The following is a 23,434-nucleotide window of genomic DNA, read 5'->3' as shown; positions in this document are numbered from 1 at the left end:
AAGACAATCCGCTGAGTCGTCTGAGTCTGATAATGAGCCGGACTCGGAGCAGGGACTTTCCCAAAATCCTTGGCCGTATCTTAACTCAATGTTTGAGTTCGACGAGTAAAAAACGAGGGCACAGACAAACCACGGACATTTATTTTCAAATGTTTATTGTGTCTGCCGAAGCAGAACTACCTCTCTGCTTTCAACAACTCAACAGCAAATTCTCAGAAACAAGAGTTAAAAGATCCTTAAATTAATTTAGAAAAAATATAGTAATTTACTGATGTGGAAAATAAGAAATTATTTACTCTTACTCTTACTTTTACTTAAAGTAAATTTAAAAGCATTTACTTTTGGATACTTAAGTACCTTTAAAAGCAAGTACTTTTCTACTCTTACTCGAGTAATATTTTGACTGAGCTACTTTTACTTGTAACGGGGTCAATTTTGACCAGTAGTATTTGTACTCTTACTCAAGTACTGGGGTCGAGTACTCTGTCCATCTCTGTCTGTTTCAGAGCGCTGTTGAAAGACATTTATTACTAGATGGATCAAAATTATTTTTTGGAAGATAAATAAATAATAAATAATTAAAATAAAATATGTAGAAATATCAAAATTAGCCCTGACAGTTGAGTGTGCACATGGTTTTAAACCACGTGTGACAGGATTACTGCTGCTGCGGCCTGTCAAGGGTTAAGTTTATCTCTGCCTGTGACAGCTGCGGGCGACTCCAGTCCTCTTTAAACAGGCCCCGGTAGGACGTGGCTGCATGTGCACTGAGATAACATGTTCCTCATTTTAGTCAGAAGAAGAGCTCGCTCAGAAGTCCTGTTTCTTACTGCCTCACCCCACACAACATTCCCGGCCTGTCACCCTCTTCACACGTTTCCTGAGCTCCAGTCAGCCTCATCATGTTCACACCAACCATTCAGATCTTGCTTTCTGCCAGATAACTTGTTTTCTTTAACTGGCCGACATGTCTTCCTGCAAGTCTTGCAACATCCACCACTTCCCTGCTCTCCTTTTCATAACAGTCTCATAGTTTATCGCATGCTATCAGAGTTTCATGGCTACTTTTAAGTGCATGTGGATAATGTGGAGGAAAAAAAAGAGTAGTGTTGATTATTATACTCCAGGTTTGAGTGGACCTAAGAAGGATTTTTTTAGTTGCTGATTTTGCGTGACTTTATATGACAGAATTAATTTTTAACGAGTGAAACAAAATCCCACACATCACTTTTATTCATTTACAGCAAGATAAAAGGCGTTAAAAGACAAGTTCAAAATCAAAATAACATAAATCCTCAGGTTGGCACCACATCACATACACAGAAGCACAAGCTTTAAAGGAGCTTTAAAGGAGACCTGTGGTTTTAGAGATCACTAAATAAAAAATATATACAAATACACTGCAGATCTACTTTAATCCAATCAGGTTTATACAATAAGCACAATGTTATGCAATAATCTGCTCTATATACTGTACATTGGAAGATGATGAGCTGCCTGCATTTAGATTAATGAAGAGCTCGATTTTATTCTGACAGAACAAAAGATAGTTGAATTTTTTCATCAAATGTGCCATTTAAAAAGCCACAATACTTTTGTTTGAAATAAAATAATTGGCACATTTTTAAGCTCAACACATTTAAAGCCTCAATTACAAAAAAGAAAAAGAAAAATAGAGAGAATGACCAAGGTTACACAAAAATGCTATATTCGTCCACAGCAAGGTCTCTGTTTGCTACTTTCATTAAGTCTAAAGTAATAATGGTGAATATAAACAAGAATATAAACAGATGTTTCAGTGATTTAGATGTGATTTTGATTCTTATAACTCTGCAGATTACTGCAGTCTTCCTTTCAAATCCGTTTTCACTGGCCAGCAACAATTTTCAGCAAAATTTTGGACCAATCGTGGTGAAGTTAACACCGTCTGCAGGCTACAGACCCGGGTACAGAAACCTCACTCAGAGAATAATTAGAAGGTAAATCCGCCACAATCAAAAGCATCAAAATCAGAGTCGGCCACGTCGAAGTCAAAGCTGTTGAAGTGCGGGGAGTCGAGCGACGTGCCTCCGATGTGATACGCTCCTGCTGGTCCTGCGCCAGAGAAATCCATGTTGAGTGGCAGGTCAGCTTTGGCCTCCAGATTAGTGGATGAGCACGTTCCTAGGTAGCCCATGGCGGAGGAGGCAGCCGCCCCCCCCATCAGCAGATAAACCGCCCTCATGGCCTGTGCATTATTGATAGTGCCGTGGCGCAGGCATCCCATGGACTGTGCACCTCCTCTTAAGGTTTTGGTGTGGGGAGAGCTCCTGCCTACTGGGTTGAGCAAAACAAGCAAAAAAACATTAAAATCACTCATTTAGATGTTTGGAACATGTCTCCATGAAAATATGATAACTTAAACAGTGTCACCTTTGTCCCTTGGGGAAGCGCGGGCCGTGGGTCCTGGGGACGAGGCCTCGGTGTCACTGACAGGTGGAGTTGGTGGATCTTTGTCTAGAATTTGCTCAGGTACCAGATTTTCGAGGGTAATGCGTGGGGGCGGCAGGTGATGGCGCTTGCAGGGACTGAGGGGCGACGAGAGACTCTGTGTGCAAAAAAAGAAGAAAGAATGCAGAAGAAGAATCGTAAGAAACACTAGTCATCTTTATTATTTCTCATCAAATCGTTCAAAGTCCAGGAAAGGCCTGAACAAACCATTCGGCCAGGTAGGAAGGTGGTGAGGAAATGAGCAGTGATCTTTGTTCAAACATGCTGCCTGTGTGAAGATGCTGACTGACAGCTCAGACGAGTGTAAACCAGCTTCATTAACCCTGTTTGCTTTGACTGAACCAGACTGCTCAGATGTTAAACATCCCCTCTAGCTGTTGATCAAATTAACTACTTAGATTAAGAGTATAACCTGGCATGTGCTTCTGACGTGGCAGTTTAGATATTCGATAAACCCGTCCCTAGTGCCTCTGAGCAAAAGCAGTCCACCAAGCACCAGCGGCTGTGACCTTGGTCCTCAGAGCTGCAACCGTCCTTTTGGTGTGCTCTTGATACCATTGCAAAGTTAATCCACGGCGTGCATTTCCAGCAAGAATCTAACTAGTTTAGATCTGATCGTCTCAAATCCCGCTCTTCTTCATCTCGATACTCCTCTGAAATCTAAAAAGGAAGTCTGAGTTGTAAGAATTTAGGAGAGAAGACGCACATCAACAATGGAGGTGGAAACAATCATCCAGATTGATGTATTGTAGTAGGATGTTTCGCACCATTACCGCGACAGGGGCATAAAATCAACATAAACTGCTTAATTGTTACATTCTTAACAACATCAGTCTTTTATTTTAAAAGGTTTGAAGGGATTTTTTCATATGTATAATCTTTATCCATGCAAACCTGAATCAGCTTTGCTGCAACTTAATACGTCTTAATCAGTTATTGCCATTTTGGGGCCTCATTACTAAAAATGGTTTATTACGGACCAGAGCAGTTATTACATAATAACTCACTTCTTTGTAGATTTCCTGATTAAATCACAACCAGCTTCTGACTGACACTAATAATCTCTAAATAATCCTGGTCAAAAATCATTAATTTCAGTACACTCTATTCTTCAGGGGATTGATAAAGTATTATTCACTACAATTCATATTGAATCATTTTAAGATTACAAGCTTTATTCCTAGTTTTTAGTTACTCAGGAGATTCTCAGTAATAAGTATTAATTATGAACTTATCTTGGACTTGATTTTATTGCATTTAATTTGTGGTCCTTTTTTGCACTTTTAATCGATGTCTGTGTATACTGTAAAGGTGACCTTGAGAACCCCGAAAGGGTTATTATTATTATTATTATTATTATTATTATTATTATTATTATTATTATTATTATTATTATTATTATTATTATTATTATTATTATTATTATTATTATCTCAGAGTCACTAATGCACATTTTTCTTCCTCATTTTAAACATTCATTGATTAACAGGTGTTATTTACATTTCTGTCACTCAAAGTATCAATTAATAATTACACAGAGGCTCCTGAAATACTGTAAATCGAGGATGTTAAAAATTTGAAACCAAAAACCTGGAAATCTACTGCCACTCACTTTTCCATCAAAACAGCACATTACCACATTTTTGCAAAAACGTGAGCTTATTGACATGAATATGAGGGCTTGTGTTTCCTAAAAGTATCACTGCGTCATTCCCTAAACCCTGAATTAAAAAAAGATGAATGTGTTCTTACCTTCTTCACCTTTTTCAGCATATTCACCCAGTGACTAAAAGGTGAAAAGAGGGATTGTGTTACAACCTCAAACAATTTAAACCACAAGTTATTTATGTGTGTGCAGATATAAGTGAGATGTTTGCAGGAGTGCTTCTCTGATGCATATTTCTTTTGGTACATAAAAGGTGCTGTGCTAAGCTGTGACAGCCCGTCTCAGACGTCCCACTGAGACAGCACCAGACCAACAGTGGAAGCAGTATTCGAGTTGAGGGGGGATGAGGGGGGATGGCATCCCCCCTGAAATAAAAACGGTCCAAATCATCCCCCCTGTAAAACTGCCATCCCCCCTTTCCATCCCTAATGTCATTTCATCAATGAATGTGGTTTTACTGCTATTTCCTCATTTAGAGTCATCACCAGAAAAATAACTTATTTGACAATTTTTACCCGTTTCAAGTAAATTTTCACTTGAAATAAGTAGAAAAATCTGCCAGTGGCACAAGATTTATCTTCTCATTACAAGCAAAAAAATCTTGTTCCACTGGCAGATTTTTTTACTTATTTGAAGTGAAAATCTACTTGAAACAGGTGAAAATTGTTGTTTTATCCAGTGATGAGTCTTCTTTTAAGTGTAATAAGATTTTCTTTACTAAAATGAGACATTTTAACTAGAAATAAGACAAATATTCTTGTTAAGATTTTGAGTTTTTGAAGTGATCCATCATCCTGTGAAGGACAGAGGCATATGGATAAGTTCAGAAAACTGTTTTTTATTGTTGTGTTTTGATGTATTTGATGTAAGCCCAGTGGATATTTAAACCTTACAGAAGGCTGCATTTAACTGCTGCTATCATTCCTGCAGTGTTTCTGCAGGTGTTTTGGTCACTGCTATTATTTGTAATATATTATATTATTCGTAATCATAATAACATCCACCATCCCCCCTGATTTTTTTTACAACTCGAGTACTGAGTGGAAGACCTGAGACAATGAGCAGAAAGAAACCCAGAGAGCCCCTGACCTGCAGTCTGCAGGGGCTTCAGCCAGCAGCAGCAGGTACTTGTTCTGAGGGAGGATCAGGGCGAAGCAGCAGTCCCTGCATCCACCGGAGGGCAGCTTGGGCAGGTCCAGGATCTCCTTGCCCTCCACAATGGCCTCACAGTTGCTTTGCAGCAGCACCATCTGGGTCGGGGGGGATAACGCATCATGGCACACGAAGAGGCTCCCTTCAGGTGTCAGGTGCAGGAACCTCTTCTTCCATTGTTTGAAGATGAATCCGCCTGGAGACGACAGGGTGCAAAAAGAAAGAGAGAGATGAAAAGATGGAGTTTGTTGGAGACAGAATAATTCACATGTATTAAACTTGGCCACATGTACATGTACATGATGTCACTTCATCACCCAAACAGATTAGATAAGAGGCAGTCAGATGTTTGGAGGATAAAGCTGGTCTCAGTCTTTCAGTCTTCACATACATACATCTACTTATTCTATCAATATATCTAAATTTGAAACTCAGAACAATCAAAATCACTTCTTAATCTCTGCCCAGCATCATCAGATCTTATTAAATCTTATGAAGATTTTGATCAAACAAAACCTCCTGATACAGATCTAATTATCCTACATTATCACGTCTGCAGGAAAGGGCACCATGCATCCTACTCACCGTACATCCTGAGCACGCCGTGGTGTATCCCAGAAACGTTCATGTCAGCCGAGTATCGCAGCTCAGAGGAATATGCCTGAGTGCAGGACGGTTGGAGAGCACATGAGGTCCAATGTGAGTTTTAATGCTCATCTTTAATCCCCAGTCAGCTGGGATGCTGCCGGGCCACGGCTCAGCAGCGATGAAATGGGTTGTCCAGAGATGCTACACACACGCTGCTGTTTGTGTGCAGACACGCCGACTAAAATGACTTGGCAGCAACCGTTTCTGGATTCTTCCTCTTTTAATGTAAATTCATATTTCAACAGAATTCAAAGCTTCTGAATGAGCTTCACTCCGCATCCCCACGCCTGACGTGTTCTGTAGACAGCAAACGCACCCTGCCAGTGGTAAATAAAAAGGAAATAAATCTATAGACCTCCCTTTTGTGATTTATTTTAATAAAATGAGTCGTGTCAAGAGGTCAACTCGCTGGTTGGTACTTTCCACGCAGATTTATGTTACCTGGAAAAAGATTCAGCTCAGCCATTAATAAACAAATGTGATAACTCATCTGAAATGTTCTTCAAACCTTTTAAACTTAGATTACGGTGAGCCTGAATTAAGTCAGCCTCTTTCATTTGTCCTGCTCGTGAAGTTGATGGTTCCTCATTAACGCTGGTTCCTTTCACATGCAGTGTAATTAAGTACAAGATTAACTCAGTCACATTTATCCATTGACAGATTTTATTATAACTTAATTTTTCTTGATAAATGAAATAAAACATGTGGAATCAAACATTGTGAACTACCTGGAGGGAACTGAACAGCCACAGGGCAAATGTGTAATAACTTAAACTATCAAGACACATGAAGACAAGTGTGAAGGCAACAACCACGTGACCAGATTCTATCACAAACGATAAAGAGATGCCGTATAAGTTATTGTTCAGGCACTTTACCTAGTAGTGTTTACTTTTAAACCTCTGTTTTAATCTCATAAAGATCGTTTCTTTTAAAAAATCTTCTCCTTCTATGCAGACACATAAACGCAGGCTCCGGCCTCATCGCTCAGCGAGACGCTGGGAGTGATGGAGGACGGCCGTCCTGATCTTGGGACCCGGAGCCTACGGGTGGATCTTTGACAGTAAAGTGAGTGCGTCGAGCATCAGTCGGCAGGGCAGAGATGGGCAGACTCCTTTAAACAGACGGATGAACTAGAAGGATGAACGAGAAGGTGTAGCCGCGTCCTCGCTCTGGGGGGCGGGCCTGAACCGGCTCGGGCGTCACTAGGAGAGCTGATCCTCATATTGCTTCCTGAAGCAGTCTCCAGCCGGGTAGAAGTCCCAGCAACGCTCCTGGTACATCTTCCACACGTAGGACTCCTGAAACAGAGGATGGCGGAGGATGAATGGACCCGAGGTCAAAGACAGCAAACCTAAATGTCGCCCAGACTCACCTGTCCAGTGTGCTCGGTGTCATCTTTGTTAATCAGGTACATTAAGAAGAACCTGAAATAAAAGACATTCATATCCTGTTAGACGTTGATATTTTCTCACGTTGCTGTGCACAGACTGCAATGCAGAAGAGTAACACTTATAACACAATATTACATAACACTTTTTTCTTTTCTATCCATATAATTCTATTTATGGCACCACACTTTTTATTTTTTATTTATTTTACCTTATCTTAAAATGTTTTATTTGATCTTTATTTTTAATTCTTTATCTTTTTATCTTTACATGGGTGTTTGATTTTTGAGGTGTTTGATTTGTATATGAGTTAGATGGAGATGTCAATTTCCCGGAGGAAACCTCCCAAAGGGATTAATAAAGTCGTCTGAATCTGAATAACTTACAAGTAATTGGCAAGGTTGTGTTCATCGAAGGTGTGGGTCTCAAAGCCGTGCGGCGTCGTATCGAAGTAGTCACTCCCGATGCCACATATGAAGCATTTTGTCTGCGCAAAAATCAGTGATTTAGTTACAGCCACTCCTCTGAGCATTTGGTGGAAGTGCCGACCTGTAGATGTGATACGGTACCTCCATGTCCTCCTTGACTTGCTCTTGTTGGTCTCTGAGTTCCCCAAAGGCATCGATGATCAGACCTGCGGTGTTGGTACAACATTACATCATTCATCCTTTTCCTTGACTTCCAGCTGAATAAAGGGATGAATATATCCGAGCAGCGACTTCCGGAAGAGGCTGTTCGTACCTTGAATGATGGCCAGCAGGATGACGATGACGAAGAAGAAGAAGGTTATGTCGAAGACGACTCGGTAGAGCTCGTATTCGTCTCCGGCGGGATCCTCGATCTCATCTCCGATGCCTCCGCCGGCACGCACTCCCACGTACATGTGGAAGAGGTAGCACTAAGAAGGAGGATTCAGAAAACGTTAAAGTCACGCAGACGAGTAGGGATGGGAATTGATAAGATTTTTACGATTCCAATTCCATTTTCAATTCTGCTTCACGATTCAGTTCTTTATTGATTCCCTTATCGATTCTCATTTGAAAAAAAGGGACAACAATGAAGCAAATGGTGCTAATATGATAGACTGTGTTTGTTAGTTAATTAGTTACCTGCAGTATTATTAGCCAAGAACACCCTAACGTTGCTGCTGCTGCTGATGGGTTGAGAATTTCATCTCTCGATGTGCAAAACTGATAGAGACATACCGTACCCCAAGCGATTTACAGCTGTAATCGCAGCAAAAGGTGGCGCTACAAAGTATTAACTTAAGGGGGCTGAATAATTTTGCATGCCCAATTTTTCAGTTTTTTATTTGTTAACAAAGTTTGAAATATCCAATAAATTTCGTTCCACTTCATGATTGTGTCCCACTTGTTGATTCTTCACAAACAATTTGTTTTATATCTTTGTTTGAAGCCTGAAATGTGGCAAAAGGTCAAAGTTCAAAGGGGCCAAATACTTTCGCAAGGCACTGTATATCTTGGGTGCCGTGCTGCGTCATCACGCATGTTATGTAACATGCGTGATGACGTCATTCGTTCCCATCACAATTGAAAAGAGAATCGTTTGCAAAATTCGGAAACAATTCCAAGGAATTGAAACACTGGGAACCGGTTCTTGTTCAGAACCGGTTCTCAATTCCCATCCCTACAGACGAGAGAGCTCTCAACGTTTCCCTCCACGGCTACGTACAGTCATCATGTCATCACACTTCATGTCGGGCTCGTCCTCGTCTTCGCTCTTGTTGTAAAACTTGCGGAAGAAGTTGAAGGCGACGACGGTGTAGAGGTACACGACCACGGCCAGCAGCCCCACCGTCATCATGAGCTAGCGGGGACGAGAAACACGGCAGGTCAGCACCTTCACAGCGGAGCAGAAGCAAACAGACGCGCTACCACATGTCCACATGCCTGTTTGCCGTTGTGCGTGACGGAGGACAGGATGGTGCGCAGGGTCTTGACGCCCATGGCGATGTCCAGCAGGTGAGAGGCGTAGAAGAAGTTGTTGTAGTGGCCGAGCAGAGACATCACCGTGTACCAGCACAGGTACAGGAACGTCTGCAGGAAGACATGCATGTTATTCTCCTGCAGTCATGGGATGTGACTTGTGTTGTTTTTGTCAGCCTGCTTCAATTTTAGTTTTAGTCTAGTCTTTGTGTCAAGCTATCATTGTACAATAGTTTTTATTAGTTTTAGTCACGTTCTTTCTCCTTTTAGTTGTGTCAAGTTTCAGTCGACTAAAAGTCTGAGCATTTTAGTCTCTTTTTATTCGACGATGGATGGATGAGGATGGATGAATGGAAGCAACGATGGATAGATGTATTGTTGTTTTTGTCAGCCTGTTTCAATTTTAGTTTTAGTCTAGTCTTTGGGTCAAGCTATCATTTTAGTCATTTTTTAGTCAAGTTCATACTCCTTTTAGTCGTGTCAAGTTTCAGTCGACTAAAAGTCTGAGCATTTTAGTCTTATTTTAGTCAGAATTGTCCAGGACCATTTTAGTCTAGTTTTAGTCAAAGATTGTATTTAGCCAAATCCATTTTACAATTCAAACAAGGTTATCTTATTATTATATTATTGTTACCTTATAGACTCAAGAATACATTCATTCCAGATACAGAAGACTGTAATTTGAGTTTACAACATATTTATTTTTCCACATTTCTCCCTGTCTTTTTCTTTTTCAACGACACATTGGGTTTTCTTTTCCATGTCTATGTAGGAAAGTGTATCCAAAGATGGTCTCTTCTTCTTCTTCCCCCAGCCCCAGAGCAGATCCCTGTGTGGCCGGCCATCGGCCACTTTCTCTATGTAACTTTGTTTTTAATGGACGTGAACCTAGAGCTCTGCATTAATGGCATCAGCCTCTAACTCTGCAGCTGCATCTTCTGGATCTGATTCCCTTCTGCAGCGACTGGGATTGAGGACGTGACGTCACCCAGCAGCAGAACTAAACCAGAGAAACTACTGAAAACATGGACATTAAGGATCTTTGCTGTAACATTTCGTCTCGTTTTGGTCTACGAAAAGCACAGTTTTTTTTTGTAATCTACATTTTAGTCTCGTTTTTATTCGTCTACGATATTGCATTATATATTTAAAGGAGCATGAGGCTCCTTTTAAGAAATGAGACTCTTTATCGCCACCCTTCACCACGACGGCCGTCGGGGGTACTGCAGCCAACAGTGAAGCCGGCACGGGAGAACGGGGAGAACGCGCATGCAGCGTCATGTGACGTCACATCCGCAGCCCAGCGCGGGAAAATCAGCCCCCGAATTGCAGCACATTTTGCAGCACACAGCCTGTTCAAGGCAACGGAGAGATACACTAGAGGGCTCATTCTTTTTGGTTTGGAACGCTTCATCTGACATTATTACTAGAAAACTTAAAACGTATACACATTTTTTTCATAAATCCTGCCTCAATCCTGCCTCAAGCTCCTTTAATTATCGTTATCGTCACATGACCAGCATTTTCGTTGCGTCTCGTCTCGTTTTCCTCAGGTGATAAAGGTTCGTTGACGACGATATTTAGTCATAATTTTCATTGACAAAAGCAACTTTAGATGTTACATCAGGATGAATTTTCTTACTCCATCTGTGAATATGACCCCAAACTTCCAGAGCTGGTACTTGATGTCGATGGACGTCACCCTGCCCAAGAGAACAAGCATTTTAAATAACTTCAGATTGCAGAAACAAGGTGAAACAAGATGATTGTCTGTGCCGGGAGAACGGTACCATGTAAAAACAGAGCTGTCGGGTTCCTCCTGCTTCTTCTCGTGCTGCTGACTCACATCCAGGGAGGCCAAGTCGACGCCCAGCAGCTCAGCAATCCGCTCTCTCCCATAAATGTCTCCGTATTTATCCAGAACCTGGATGCGGGTGATAAATTACACGCTTAGATGCTTGACGAGTCTATTGTAACGCAGTCGGGATTAGACAGAGCTCACCTTTCGTTTGACGAATTTATCCCAGTAATTGTTTGGAAAAGAGCTTTAAAACAGAAAACACAATCAATTAATCAACTATAATTATAGCTGCCAAAATAATACGCAGTTTATTTATCTCCATACGGTGTGTTCAGGACCAGTCGGTCCCACTGGCCCTTGATGTCGTCATCCTCCGGCTGCTCGGTGATGTACAGGCCGTCAAACTCCAGCTTCCTTGCTAGTTCCTTTTCCCTCTTAAAGATCACCAATGGAATCTGAAAACAGTTTTCCAAAAGCATGAAACTGGAAGAGACTGAAAACATTTCTGGAAAGAAGCAAAACATTGTTTACAGAGGTTTTTTTCTCCCTCCACAATATCGCTGTTGTACCTTCAAACAGTTGTAGCCAATGATGCAGATGAATGAAATCACTGTGTGCAGGATGGCGACGAAGGCCAGCGTGGGCTGCATGTATCCGGTGCTCTCCTCTAAATAGAAATAAATTGGAACGTCTTCTTCATCCTCGTCTTCTCCTCCATCCATCCCTGAGCCCTCGGCATCCTCCCCCGAGCCTTCAAACAAGCCGGAGCCCTCAAACATCCCGCTTCCCTCCATCATTCCCGACCCCTCCATCTCATCACCCTCTGGTGGCGTCTCAGACACCTGAGGAAACAGAAAAAACAGCGGCTCACACCTTCTCAAGCAGACGAAGTGATGCGGAAATGAAGTAAACTCCAAAGAAATGAATGAATCCACTTTAATATACTTAAACATTGTTTACCTTATAAAATAGCAGAATGAAGTTCAAGGCAAATGCAAGGAACAGAGCCAAAAACCGCAGGTTGTAGAAGTTCCTGGAGAGGTAGTTCTGGCGAAATGAGATGAAATATTTATCAGCTGGTTGATTTCTAAATCATTCTGCAATTATGGCAACAAATTACTCATGAAGAAGAGATAAAAATGTGTCACCATGAATTTGATCCTCTGAGTTTCCAGCTCAGTCCAGATTTGAAAGCCTTCTTCCCTTTTGATCTTTTTCTCTTTTTTTAGTGGAGATTTCTTTGGTTTCTTTGGCTCTTCCTTCTCCGGGGGGGCGGGGGCTTCTTTCTCTGCTTTCTCTCCATTTTCAGCACTTCATGACAAACACACAAGTGTTACTATATGATTGCTGCAGGTCTACAACTCGGTGAATCTGTCTCCTTGGAAACTAATCAGCTGCTACGTTAACGCCGCTCATCTTGTTACGATGAAATTTTATCTGCAGGACAGCAGAAAAAAATAAGCTTAGCAAGAGTTTAATAAAGGTGGGTTGAAGCGTTTATCTCGTTTACCTGCTGTGATGGAAAGTTCAGCCTTGGCTACTTGATTAAACCCAAACTGCTGAGAGCAGCAAAATAACCTTAATAGCGTTGTGTGCAGACTGATAGTCTGATCAAAAAAAGATTAACACTGACCTTAAAGATGTTTTTCTCTACTTGAATCGTAAGAACGAATCATCTTTTATGCCTTAAAATCATTATACTTCCTTTGTTACGTTGTCATTCTGCATCGAGACACCTGATGTACGTTCTAACCCGTTTACATGCAACTCTTTAACTGAATCTACTGAAATCTGGATCATTTCTCAAGTCTTATTCTTGGTAACTTAGACGCTCAGTTTCAGTCCAGTTATTCACCTAGTTTGAAAGAATGTGTTAAAGAGCATTTGATGGGTTTTTCCACAACACCTGCCCTTCAATCTTTGCAGATGATGATGATTGTGGGTTTTTACAACATCTAATCTGAGACTAATCCACAAAGACCAAACCCCGGCTCCGAATTCACAGTGGTGTTATTGAAAAGTAATCTTATTGTTCTTATAAATATATGTTAGGTAAAAAATATGCCATGACACAGAGGACTGAAGACTCACTCAGCCTTTTCGGGCTCTGGAGGAGTTTCCTCCACGGGAGCTGGCTCTGGAGGTTTCTGGCTCGCATCAGCCTCTTCAGGCTGTAACACAAAATAAAATACATACATGACTTGATTATTTTGCTCTTTTGTCCATAATTTCGGGGAGATTTCTTTTATTGAATAGTTTTGAACCTAGATACCTTACACTGAGCTGCTAAAAGACGATAAATCTGAACTGAAAGAAGAAACGCTCACCATTTTTCTCTTAGTGATGGGTGTTCCCTCCGGGGTCGGAGGCTCAACAGGTTCCTCTACACCCATATCTCCGAGTCCACCGGGGGCATCGGTACCTGGTGCCCTCCCCCCCTCCTTTTCCTGGGTGTCATCCTCCTCCTCCTCCCCACTCCCTGTGTCCCCCGTGTCTGTTACCCCCCCGGTGTCTAGTTCCTCCCCCGTCCTCAGCTCCCCCGGTCCATCTCCGTGCACGTCGTCCTGCGTGGGGTCCGGCATGCTCGCCAGGATCTCCGTCACCGTGATGTTTTTGGCCCCTTCCACCAAGCCGCCTCCAAACAGCGCTTGCCAGATGATGAGGAAGAAGCCTTTGCACACATTGTAAATGAAGTGCAGGATGCTGACCAGGACGGTCCAGAAGAAGGTGGAGACGGCCACCACGATCTCCTTGAAGGTCATCTTCCTCACCCTGCGATACTGTCTGCGGAGATTACGGAAGGTGAAGATGCTGAAGAAGCTGAACATGCTGTTTATGAAGTCTGCAAAGGCGGAGGTTGACTCGGGCTGAGCTTCCTCCCCGTTACTGTCCTCGTCTCCTCCACCCGCCGCCACACCGGCTGCTGCCTCCCCTCCGGCCTCATCTCCCTCGTCATCGTCTTCGTTCTTCTCCTCCTCCTCCTGCTCCGAGATCTGCGCGGCGATGTTCATCTCAAAGATGGTGTCCTCGCAGAAGTTCACGAACATCTCCATCTTCTCGGATTCCCCTCCCTCGTTGACCACGTCGAATATGAACTGCCGCTTGGACTCCCTCACCTGCGGCATCTCCCACTGCCTCCTGTTCACCTCGCTGATCTCAAAGTAGATGCGCTCGATCTTCCTGCTGGCGCCCATGATCTCGATGCGGCCCAGGAACGGGCGGAAGTAGTTGAGCACGCTCTCCGCCTGGCCCAGGAAGTTCTGCAGCCGGACGTCGTGAGGCACGTGCTCCGACAGGTTGGTGAGCAGCACTGCGATGTTGAAGCCGATGTCCTTGGCCGGTTCCTGGAAGCGATTGGCAAACTCCTCGTAGTTGATCATGTCGTTCTCGTCTGCCTCCGAGCAGGACAGCAGGAACTGGATCTCCGAGGGGGAGTACTGCTTCTGGCTGTCCATGGCCTTCTGGAAGTCCTTCTTGGAGATCAGCCCGCGAGGGTCCGTCACGTAGTCGCGGAAAGCATCCGAGGCCACGATGTCCTTCAGTTTGAGGAACATGTCGAAGAACTTGAGGATCATCTCCACGTTGCTGGAGGACTCGACCAGCATGTCCACCATCTGGCGAGCAATTGTCCCGTTCACCACGTTTCCTGCACGCATGTTTCAAATCAGTGAGAATAAAGGTACGTTATATAGATCAAAACTAAGGTTTGGAATTGAAAAACAAAAGATAAGGAGTTTTACCCTCTAACAGCGAGAGCAACATAACAACCATGTCTTTCTGCAGGTCGAGAAGTTCCTTCAGCAGACCGATCTGACTGGAGTCCTGTGAGAGTTTAAAAGTTATTACATATCGTTTAGAAGCATCAGCAACAGACAACAAAAGAGAAATATGTCACACATTATCTTACACAGTAATTGCAGGTATACACCCTCATGTACCTTGTAACGTTACCTAAACCATCAGAATCCTGCTGTAAGCTGCTGTTTTCAAAGGTTTGCTCTTCTCTGTCGTCTCAACAGTTCACACACGGTTCATTTATAAACTTGGTAAAGCTCTTTTTTTTTAAATTGTGTATTGACTTGTGTATTAATATTGAGGCTTTTATGTTTTAACTAATGCACTTCTATCTTGTATGATGAAGATAAAATGTCACATGACTGTAATTCTGTGATTTAACCGAATCCCGAGGACGAACCTGTGCGAGCTTCATCATCATGTGAGCGAAGACGTGAAGGAACCCGACAATTGCATCCCACAGTCTGCTGTGGGCCAGCGACTGCTGGTTGCCGGTGCAGGGACCCTGAGGAGGAACGGTGCATGTTACACCCCAAGTTATAACTCACCAGCCAGAATAAGCAACTGCTTTCATCAGAGTTTACCTGAATATATTCAGTTAGACTGTTGAAGATCTGCTTGGCCACTGTCATGGCTTTGGAGAAGTTCTTTTTGCCCGGGTCGTCGATAATGTCCTTGCCAGAGTAATACCAGTAAAAATCACTGATGGACTCCTTGATTAGAAAAGACAAACAGAAGTATGAAGAATATTCCCGCAACATCTAGTTAAGGCCCTTTCAGGTAGGAATGAAACATTAGTCTATATTGTGTCTAAATCATCTGATTTTCTGTTTATTAAGTCTAACACAAATCATCCAACACACGTCCTGTAGTTTTAAAACATGTGTCAGACAAAACTGTAATTTCAGTTTATTTGTATTGTCTTTTATTCCTCCCCCTTTCATGTTATTGTGTATTGCATGACTTGCATGACACTGATAGAGTAGAGCTGCAACGATTAACCGACTTATCGATTATTGAATACATTTGAGCTTCTTTTTTTTAAGAATAAAAAGTCAAACTTCTCCAATTGCAACTTTTTAAATTTAAAAACTTTCTGGTTTCTCCAGTCCATGATAGTAAATCTAACATTTTGGGATTGTGGACTGTTGGCTTGTACAAAATAAGACATTTGAAGACGTGTTTTAGGTTTTAGGATCAACATTTTTCTCGAACTTTTTGGCAAAGTTGATTTAAAAGATGTAATTTTCAATCAAGTATCCATCTTTTTTGTGTTTATTGGTAATTTGCACAAAATGAAAGCAATAACGTGCTAAATTTGATAGTTAATAGCTAAATAAGAGTAATTTGATAAATATGTGATTCACAATCCGATTAGTCGATTAATAAATAGTTAATAGTATCAGAGTAGTCGGTAGCAGTCCTAAAATAGAGGACTACATTCAGCTTTATATGTTGACAAAGGTTTCACAGGCAGCTTGTTCTGATATAAACCCAAATATCACGGGTCTGACATGGTTTTCTGATTATTTACATCCAACACTGGATTAATTTACATAGGTTTAGGATACTGGACTTGAAGACAACGAGGGAAAAACCTCCACCTGCATGTGGTATTACTCACTAAACTTAAAAATGATCTTTATTATCAGTGGTAATTAAGTATATTATCTGTGTAATAAAGGTGATGTGCACCTGGAGGCGGAGGAGATAATCTACGGTGCAGATAATGATGTTGATGGTGGTTGTGCTTCCCGTCTGCGTCCGCAAGTAGTTCTGAAAATCTGCAGTAAAACAGACAGAATCAGATATAATTTGCTTCGATGGAATCAAGTGCCCCATGACCCTGCAAAGGATATAGCGGGTATAGATAATAGATGGATGGATGGAATCAAGTGTTGTTGTGTATTTCTGATGTAAAACACGAAAGATTCCAACCGTTATTGTGGCCTTCACAGAGCAACTGCAAGAAACGGAAGAGGTCACACGTGAACTCATCATCTGACATCACTTTCTCATCTAAAAAAAGAGTCCAAAAAAATAAAATTAATCAAAGTGAGGCATATACCGTATTTTCCGCACTATAAGGTGCACCGCATTATAAGGCGCAACTTCAATGAATGACATATTTAAAAACCTTTTCCATGTATAAGGCACACTAAATATATGGTAAAATACCGTACTATAGTGGCTGGGGTTGAGTTACGTATCTACCTGATGGAGCTGCGCTACAGGAAATGCTACAAAATCCTACAGCAAATGCAAATGCAAAAAAAAAACAAGAAGAAAAGTACCGTATGTCAAACTTCATGAACAAAATAAAAACCAGCTTTGCTCCGTCTCGTCAAAGTCCCCATTATGCGAGTCAGCGTCGCTGCTGTTGTCTTGAACGTCTGTGACGATTTCCGACATTTTTAGCGCCGTTATTTCGGCGACACCAACTACATTACCCACAATCCCCCTGACTACATTACCCACAATCCCCCTGACTACAGTAACAGAAATTACCGTAATGATCATATACAGTATAAGGCGCACTGCATTATAAAGCGCACTGCCGCTTTTTGAGAAAATTAAAGGCTTTTAGGTGCGCCTTATAGTGCGGAAAATACGGTAAGCTTTATCACACTCAAGAAAATGGCAACAAGTCTGATTTTAAATTAGTAAAATACTTTACCTGAGTATTTTATCAGTGTGGAGACAAAAAAATTAAAATAATTTCTCAACTTACCATCGTCTCTAAATGGATTTTAGTATCAAACACTGCAATTTCCAGCCAGAGCATTTGTTGTTACAGTAACTTAAAGAACGGGTCTCTGTACATTGTAGAAATTGTATTGAAAGATATGAATAACTTTAATTAATATCAAATATAAAATATCACATATCACAAGCAACGTATGAGGAGCGCCAGCAGCATCATGGGGATGTGAGAATCTGTGAGACAACATTAACTGAACAGGCGAAAAGAAAGTTAAACGTTGCAGTAATCAGGGATGGACTGATTATCTTTGAATTGAATGTATTTTTTTATAAATTAGAAACAGTGGAAATGAAATAGATGCTGAAGCACACTCAGTGAATACTATCCATAATTTCTATTTCCATATTGATTATGATGCTGCTAGTTTCAGTATACCGCTGGTCCTTCGAAGAACAAGTCAAAGAAAAATGCTAAACATGAATGATGCAAGCTAAAAAGTGTGAGAATTATCTGACCATTAGTTTTAAATATATTGCTATTCAGCTCCAAAAGAATCACTATAAGCATAATTTTGAGTGAGTGTTACTTAAATGTAAACATAGACTTGAGACGGAGGGCCCATGACCCCGTGGGTGATGTCACAGAAGTTACGTCCTTGGATAGTTCAACGTATTCTCCCTCCCAACTCATCATACAAGCTGCTTTTCCAACATTAACCAGTACCGTTATGATGGGATGGATTATTTCATGCGTTAAACACGTGTATTCATTCAACGTTTTCTGCATGTTCTCATGTGTGCACCACTACTGGTTTTCTGCTGTTTCCTCCTAAGATCACAGTCCACCTCTGAATACACACACAAACCACAAGTGATGCAGCACAGTTCAGGATTAATGTCAGAGTGGTTGGGACACCGTCCATCAAAATGCCGAAGGGAATCCAGTTCATGATAGAGTACACGAGAGACAAGGTCCACACATTTTTTAGTCATAAAATCTTAATTAAGATGACTTAAAATCATGCTTCCTCCTCATAGTCTATTTCACAACACCTAACTAAGCTGGGACACTTAAACTATGATAGCTTACTCTAATGTGCTCCTTTAGACTTGATCCACTTTAAAGCAAAAGTTAAAGCAATTACAACTCTTGAAGTCACATTTTAAGATAAATAAATCATGACTAAAAAATGCAGGTTTGAACTCTATCACTTTATATAAAAAATGGCCACGTTCCCATTTTTTCATGATCAGAAAAGAACAGATTCCTTCCCCTGCATTTTGAAGTAAAAATGACAAGTGAGAAGGGCACGCAAGCTATGGATATGAATGATGGACGGTAGCGTCCAATCCTCTCTCGGAAGAGTTGGTTAGAAACGAGTGAAGGAGCAAGGAGGACAGAGCGGGGACAGATGGATGAGAGAGCAGAGAGGCTGATGGAGAGAAACATGATTTACCCCGCTCTAGGTTCAAGTCTGAGGACCATGAAAGGAGGGACAAGGGAGAGGTGGCAGTGATCGTGGGGAAAGGAGAAAGGATCAGTGTGTTGACAACAGTAGAGGACTAAGAGATGAGGAGGGGAAGATTAACAACATTCCATGGCAGAATAAATGTAGAATTTTAAATTGACTTCTAAAATTAGATGACAGGACTTGATGAGGTCCGATAGGCATGTCAAACTACTAGACATACAAGAGGAGAAAACTAAAGTAGCGGCAAGTTAAATCTACAATCTAGAGATGGAATTTCTTTCCCATTTACCTAAGTGTTAATGTTAGGAAACCATTCAATTAAAAAAAGTGTCCGGTGTTGGAACTGATGGTAAGCATTTAGAGGAAAATGAATTAACAGATGCTCAAAATGCCTCATATTTGCACCGTTGCACTGACATTGTGCAACAAATTGTAATATAATTTAGTACTTATTTAACTGTGACAGAAAACAGAAAAGCAATCTCTAGGATAGACCGTTAATTACCCATTCAGAAATAACGTGTACCTGCGACACCAGTATTTCATCAGAATGTGTGGTGGGATGAGGTTCAGGGACATGCCAATATATAATAAGTGTGGTTATTGCTTGCTGTGTCTCAGTAAATGTGAACGCACGATGCTCATTCAAAGAGTGCAGACATACTTGTTCCTTCCTCAGAAACCATGCCGAGCCCCTCTGCCTTGTTCTGCCTCTCAAAGGCATTTAGATCCAGGACACTGCAGAGAAGATAAACCCATGTCTTCTTCGACACCATCCATTATTCACACACAGTGCACATGTGCAATCTTTACTGTTCAATTTTTTTTTTTTTTGTGTTTAGAGACTCAAAACTGACCAGCAAGTCTGCATCAGCGCCTGGACGCTCAAAAAGAAGCCGACATCCTTCTTGTCTTTCAAATACTCCAACATTTTCTGCAGACGAAAAGTTACCATTACAGATGTTATTTTATGGACAAATTGGATAATAAGTGATTTGTAGTGGAAACACAGACCTGCTGAACTTCACAGTTTCCACCATTGAGGATTGAAATACCGAGCTTGAGAGTTGTAGATACCATGGGACCAGTTTCACCTGCAGGAAATTAGAAATACGCTGCAGGCAGGTTGGAAGGTAAGATGTTTTCACTGCAGACGGGGAGAAGAGGATACCTTTGCATGCGCTGATCATCTGCAGGACCATCTCTGCAGCACCACGGTTATGAAGTCTGGATTGCTGGTAGAGGAGCCTTTGCTTCTCCATTTCTTTTTCCTGCAGTCGGCACAAATTTGATCAGCATTTGCTAGTTTTTTTTTAGTTCAATCAAAGAACTTCAACCGATAGAATGGACTCAACTGGATCAGATATTTACGGTACGCTTTAAATACACTGAAACTGTCCATTTTATGAATTTAAGTTCTCAGTTTCAGCTCCCGTTCACTCACCTTTCACGCAGGTCCCTACACGTTTACTTTCATTTGGTTTGAACTTTTTATTTTTTGTCTTGTAGCCAAATTTTACGATATAAATAGACTATAAATCGTGACAAAAAATATGAAAGAGGTTATTAGCTTTTAGAAAATAACATCTGAAAGCTAATAAGGTTTTTAAGTATAAAAGGCAAATCTTTGTACATGGTTTTATTTCATGTCTCTATTACTTTCTAAGTTCTGTGAGTCATCTAATTGCACTTCATGCATTTTCGTTCTGGTTAATATGAACTACTGTGACATTCATTGCTCTTTTTAGTGTCTCATGATCTTTTTACATGCATTTGCAATATGTGTTATAACTGTCAACCCAAAACACCGGTCTGACTCCTGCACACATTCTGGCACCTCACTTCATTAGTCACGGAGTCGTTGTTCTACTTTCAAACGTTTGCTGACTGGAGCAAGCGTCGGACTACAGGAAACAGCCTCGCCGGCCTGATTTTAGCCACGTAGCGTTCCAAAGTGTCTTAATTGCAGCGGTCCAGCAAGTAAGAAAGTTTGGACAACATCTACAACCCCTCTGTACCAAAGCTGTGAACTATTGCATTGCAAAGCAGTTGTTTATTTGCTTTAAGAAATTGTTTGGCATGTTCATGCACAAAAAATAAATAAATAAATCATGTGAAGCAAATCTGAAATAAAATGCCATTAACAGAAAGACAGTGACTGATAACTGAAAATCCATTATTCTTTTCAGCAACATGATGAATTAACATTTTACATAATAAACTTAAAATAAAATCATCCCACCCCACCCACAACCCCCACCCACACCCAACCCCCCCACCCACATATGTCTGGCCGTGCTCTATCCACTATGTGTCGTGCAGTTGGACCTCAGACTATAGTCACTACAGTCTTGACTTTCTACTGGCACCTGTGGATGTAATATACAGGTGATATATGTGTGAACTGGCTTTCAGAACAAGAGCTGTGTGTGTGACGTACGTGTCCTACACTGGCCTTCGCTGTAGTCTGTCAGTTAGCTATGTGAGTGGGGAAGCGAAGATTGATCAGTTGCATGCATGCAGTTAATGAAGACTGGTGTTAAGAGGATGGGAGGGATTACATGAAGCGATGGAGAACGAGACAAGGGACGGAAAAAAGCCACGGTTACATAAACTGGGAGGCATGATGTCACGAAAGACATGTACGGCAACATTTTTATTTAAAATTGAATCAAATGAATCCAAATTCTTGTGATGTCTAACTCCCCAGTTTAGTATAAGCTCTTACAAATGTTATATATATAAGTATTGTTGTTATTTTATACACAAAATGCTTGTTGTACTTCAAAGCAAGGACATACTGTACAGTGTGTTGACAGAGCAAGCAAAAAAACACAAAAAAACATTCACGGTCATCTAAACTAACTAGTTATTTCAGGTTGGTCGCTAACTAACTGGTGCATAAACGAGGCCGCCGCCTTAAACTGAACTATGTTCATAATAAACGTTTTAACCGCCTGCGCAGTCTCAGCTGCTGTTGCCAATCAAAGTAAACTATCAAGTATTAAAAGCTCTGCTTCCGCCAGCTAACTCAAGGGGGGTCAGAGGACAACTACAGTTGGATTTCTCCTAAAATGGGAACATTTTTGAGCTACGTTTTACTTAAACGTTCATGACAGCATCTAAATGGACTGCATCGTACAATCAGCTGAACTGATAATAGCTCGAAAAAGTTAATTATTAATATAATTTATTTGACCCAATCCAGACTAAAGATACAAAACATGTGAACAAAATTAACTGAAATTATGATAAAAAAATATTTAAAACATAAGTAAAAAAATAAAATGTAAAACATAATTTAAAAAATAATATTTAAAACGTAATTAAAAAAAAATATGTAAAACATAATTAAAAAATTATATCTAAGACATAATTAAAAAAAAATATTTAAAACATAATTTAAAAATAATATTTAAAACATAATAGAGATATTAATGAATGTCTTTAATTAAACATCTGGATTGGACCTTTAAGTTTATAAACTAAGAACTTTACAACGAATGAAGCGCATAACAAACAGGGTGGACGGAGGAGACAGAGGGAGGTCATGCGAGGACACAAAGACAGACAGATGTGGTTTTGACATAATGCTCCAATGATGAGGTCAATCAATGCGCCGAGAGCTACCGCTCCACTGTGTTCCTGGTCCCTAGCCCCTGGCCGCCCATTACCAGTTCCGACTGTCGCACCTCAAACGCCTTCTCATCATCAGCATTTTCACCCATATCCTCTCCCCCTTCTTCTTCATCTTCAACATGGCAACTCTGAACAAGTGAAGAGAAAGAAGAAAAAAAACAAGTGTCAGAGTGAGAATAATGTAAAATATGAGACGTGTATTCACAGCCGAGCTGCTCTGTTAACTCACTTTAGCCATAATATCTGCATATGACATATAAAGATGATCTGTATCAAGTTTGCTGAAATAGAAAGAAGACAATTTGGTGAATTACGAATGGCACGAGACGGATTTGAACCAGCTGTCGATGGTCGACCTGTCTCACCTCTTTTCTGTTAAAGCGGTTCGACTGAAATGCAGAATAAGCTGATGGAGAGGGTCTGGTTTGGTCTCCTTCTCCTCTTCTTCATCTCCTTCCTCTTGATCCATTGCTTTCTGGGATATATGAGAGGAGGAAAGGTGAGTGAGAGAAACACATGCTCCGAAGCAGATGAAGAAGAACATCAGACGTCACACACGGATAAATCATCTATCATCCTGTCTTCAAATGAGTAACCCTCGGAGTGAATCCAGTTGCGTTTGTATCCCTCCAGGAACATGTTTGAAGCTCTGTGCCTGCAGAGACCAAAACACACACAAAACAAACCATTTGTGAAGTTATCACACCACCGACACCCCTGAACTCGCAGCT

The 23,434-nt window shown here is 41.1% G+C and overlaps 2 protein-coding genes across 8 annotated transcripts in view; both read right to left on the bottom strand.

Annotated features, from left to right (window-relative positions):
- Nucleotides 1-1,145: 1,145 nt before the first annotated feature.
- On the bottom strand, nucleotides 1,146-6,050 carry LOC133460289 (uncharacterized). Of its 2 annotated transcripts, none has more exons than XM_061740900.1 (5): nucleotides 5,894-6,050; nucleotides 5,246-5,504; nucleotides 4,243-4,276; nucleotides 2,413-2,587; nucleotides 1,146-2,313 (listed from the first exon to the last, which is right to left on the bottom strand). In XM_061740900.1, exons 1-5 carry the CDS (start codon nucleotides 5,934-5,936, stop codon nucleotides 1,973-1,975), a joined length of 852 nt encoding a protein of 283 aa, XP_061596884.1. In that variant the 5' UTR covers nucleotides 5,937-6,050; the 3' UTR covers nucleotides 1,146-1,972. The 2 variants fall into 2 exon arrangements, with proteins under 2 accessions (XP_061596884.1, XP_061596883.1); XM_061740899.1 differs by having other exon boundaries at nucleotides 1,146-2,316; nucleotides 5,894-6,048.
- A 559-nt stretch (nucleotides 6,051-6,609) lies between these two features.
- The window catches only part of LOC133459660 (ryanodine receptor 1-like), a 58,528-nt gene continuing 41,703 nt past the window's right edge, over nucleotides 6,610-23,434 (bottom strand). For 2 of the 6 annotated variants that reach the window (XM_061739824.1, XM_061739825.1), the window contains 30 exons: nucleotides 23,262-23,358; nucleotides 23,069-23,178; nucleotides 22,933-22,984; nucleotides 22,739-22,831; nucleotides 20,236-20,335; nucleotides 20,079-20,158; nucleotides 19,922-19,998; nucleotides 19,729-19,802; nucleotides 19,050-19,067; nucleotides 16,828-16,908; nucleotides 16,585-16,673; nucleotides 15,474-15,602; nucleotides 15,290-15,394; nucleotides 14,835-14,916; nucleotides 13,422-14,740; nucleotides 13,186-13,265; nucleotides 12,243-12,405; nucleotides 12,055-12,141; nucleotides 11,664-11,936; nucleotides 11,419-11,549; nucleotides 11,296-11,338; nucleotides 11,084-11,217; nucleotides 10,936-10,996; nucleotides 9,258-9,404; nucleotides 9,040-9,174; nucleotides 8,089-8,245; nucleotides 7,917-7,981; nucleotides 7,734-7,834; nucleotides 7,332-7,383; nucleotides 6,610-7,257 (listed from right to left, as the gene is read on the bottom strand). In XM_061739824.1, the coding sequence (XP_061595808.1) occupies nucleotides 7,162-7,257; nucleotides 7,332-7,383; nucleotides 7,734-7,834; nucleotides 7,917-7,981; nucleotides 8,089-8,245; nucleotides 9,040-9,174; nucleotides 9,258-9,404; nucleotides 10,936-10,996; nucleotides 11,084-11,217; nucleotides 11,296-11,338; nucleotides 11,419-11,549; nucleotides 11,664-11,936; nucleotides 12,055-12,141; nucleotides 12,243-12,405; nucleotides 13,186-13,265; nucleotides 13,422-14,740; nucleotides 14,835-14,916; nucleotides 15,290-15,394; nucleotides 15,474-15,602; nucleotides 16,585-16,673; nucleotides 16,828-16,908; nucleotides 19,050-19,067; nucleotides 19,729-19,802; nucleotides 19,922-19,998; nucleotides 20,079-20,158; nucleotides 20,236-20,335; nucleotides 22,739-22,831; nucleotides 22,933-22,984; nucleotides 23,069-23,178; nucleotides 23,262-23,358 (4,231 nt within the window). In that variant the 3' untranslated portion in view covers nucleotides 6,610-7,161. The remainder of the gene's footprint in view (nucleotides 7,258-7,331; nucleotides 7,384-7,733; nucleotides 7,835-7,916; nucleotides 7,982-8,088; nucleotides 8,246-9,039; nucleotides 9,175-9,257; nucleotides 9,405-10,935; nucleotides 10,997-11,083; nucleotides 11,218-11,295; nucleotides 11,339-11,418; nucleotides 11,550-11,663; nucleotides 11,937-12,054; nucleotides 12,142-12,242; nucleotides 12,406-13,185; nucleotides 13,266-13,421; nucleotides 14,741-14,834; nucleotides 14,917-15,289; nucleotides 15,395-15,473; nucleotides 15,603-16,584; nucleotides 16,674-16,827; nucleotides 16,909-19,049; nucleotides 19,068-19,728; nucleotides 19,803-19,921; nucleotides 19,999-20,078; nucleotides 20,159-20,235; nucleotides 20,336-22,738; nucleotides 22,832-22,932; nucleotides 22,985-23,068; nucleotides 23,179-23,261; nucleotides 23,359-23,434) is intronic. The other 4 variants (XM_061739827.1, XM_061739828.1, XM_061739826.1 and 1 more) reach the window with 3 other exon arrangements.

Source organism: Cololabis saira, chromosome 14 (genome assembly GCF_033807715.1).
Source record: "Cololabis saira isolate AMF1-May2022 chromosome 14, fColSai1.1, whole genome shotgun sequence".
NCBI classification, from domain to species: Eukaryota; Metazoa; Chordata; class Actinopteri; order Beloniformes; family Belonidae; genus Cololabis; species Cololabis saira.
Note: the sequence above shows the minus strand (reverse complement) of the source record. Positions and strands in the feature narration are given on the sequence as shown.

Excerpts from the sequence above, each read along its gene's own strand:
- LOC133460289 (XM_061740899.1), bottom strand. The coding sequence starts at position 5,936 with ATGAACGTTTCTGGGATACACCACGGCGTGCTCAGGATGTACG. Across the intron at positions 5,505-5,893 it reads CGGCGTGCTCAGGATGTACG|GCGGATTCATCTTCAAACAA; the intron begins GTGAGTAGGATG and ends TGTCGTCTCCAG. Across the intron at positions 4,277-5,245 it reads GAAGCCCCTGCAGACTGCAG|TCACTGGGTGAATATGCTGA; the intron begins GTCAGGGGCTCT and ends TTCACCTTTTAG.